This window comes from Trichinella spiralis (genome assembly GCF_000181795.1).
Source record: "Trichinella spiralis strain ISS 195 chromosome Unknown Scfld1153, whole genome shotgun sequence".
Classification (NCBI taxonomy): domain Eukaryota; kingdom Metazoa; phylum Nematoda; class Enoplea; order Trichinellida; family Trichinellidae; genus Trichinella; species Trichinella spiralis.
The window spans coordinates 22-853 of NW_003528092.1; the positions used below are offsets into that span (position 1 = coordinate 22).

At 40.5% G+C, this 832-nt stretch overlaps 1 protein-coding gene across 1 annotated transcript; it reads right to left on the reverse strand.

Annotated features, from left to right (window-relative positions):
• Window positions 1-240: 240 nt before the first annotated feature.
• Window positions 241-697, reverse strand: Tsp_16083 (hypothetical protein; the record flags this gene model as incomplete). The annotated part of the gene is given in 3 exon segments (XM_003370111.1): window positions 241-291; window positions 389-523; window positions 538-697. Coding segments are annotated over 3 exon segments (346 nt in total), but the record flags the coding sequence as incomplete, so codon positions are not given.
• Between the last annotated feature and the right edge of the window lie 135 nt (window positions 698-832).

The window sequence follows — 832 nt, forward strand, 5'->3', positions numbered from 1 at the left end:
GGTGCTGAGTATGATGTTGCAATCCTTAGTATAACTGTATCAATTTTGATACACTGAGCTTTAACGGAAACTGCGCATCCTGTTTACTACCCTCAACGTACTCAGAATCGCTTGCCCAATCCCGTATTAATTTTCTGAGAAAAATCATTTAGGATGTCTAATGAATTATTGTCAGATGCAATCAATAACATTTCTAAAAGTTTTGCACCATCGCTGATATTTAATACTAAGATCGCGTCCTCACTTCACTTCTAGTAGTTGCTGTAGTTTGGTAGTTGCTGCCCCATGCACCTGTCAATAATTAAACGTTGAAATCCCAAATATTTTAAAAAATTACAACATGAATATGGGTGGCATAGACCTGAACAACCTGCTTGCTGCTCTATACCGCATCGAACACAAAAGTCGAAAATGGACCCGTCGGATTTTCTTTTGGATCATCAGCACTGCCATGACAAATGCATGGCAACTGTATAAGAGGGACAGAAAAGAGATGCCTGGAACATGCACAGGCACATTGGACCTACTAAGCTTTACTTGCCAAGTTAGTCCGTCCTTGTGTCTTGTGAACATGCCTACTGCAACTTCTAGAAGCCTTTCTTGTGTGTCTTCTCCAACGCCAACCCTAACGTCAAGACGATTGGGAAGACGACCAACTGACGTCTCAAGAGAATTAGCAAAAGACCAAACTAGCCCACTGATCAGTAATCACTGAATCGATAAGAATATGCAGACTGTATTCTACATTTAGCCACGTGCCTGTGCAAACAATGCAATGTTTTCCTATGCCTTAAGTAGCAACAGAAAATTGGCTTTTACAGAATTTTCATGA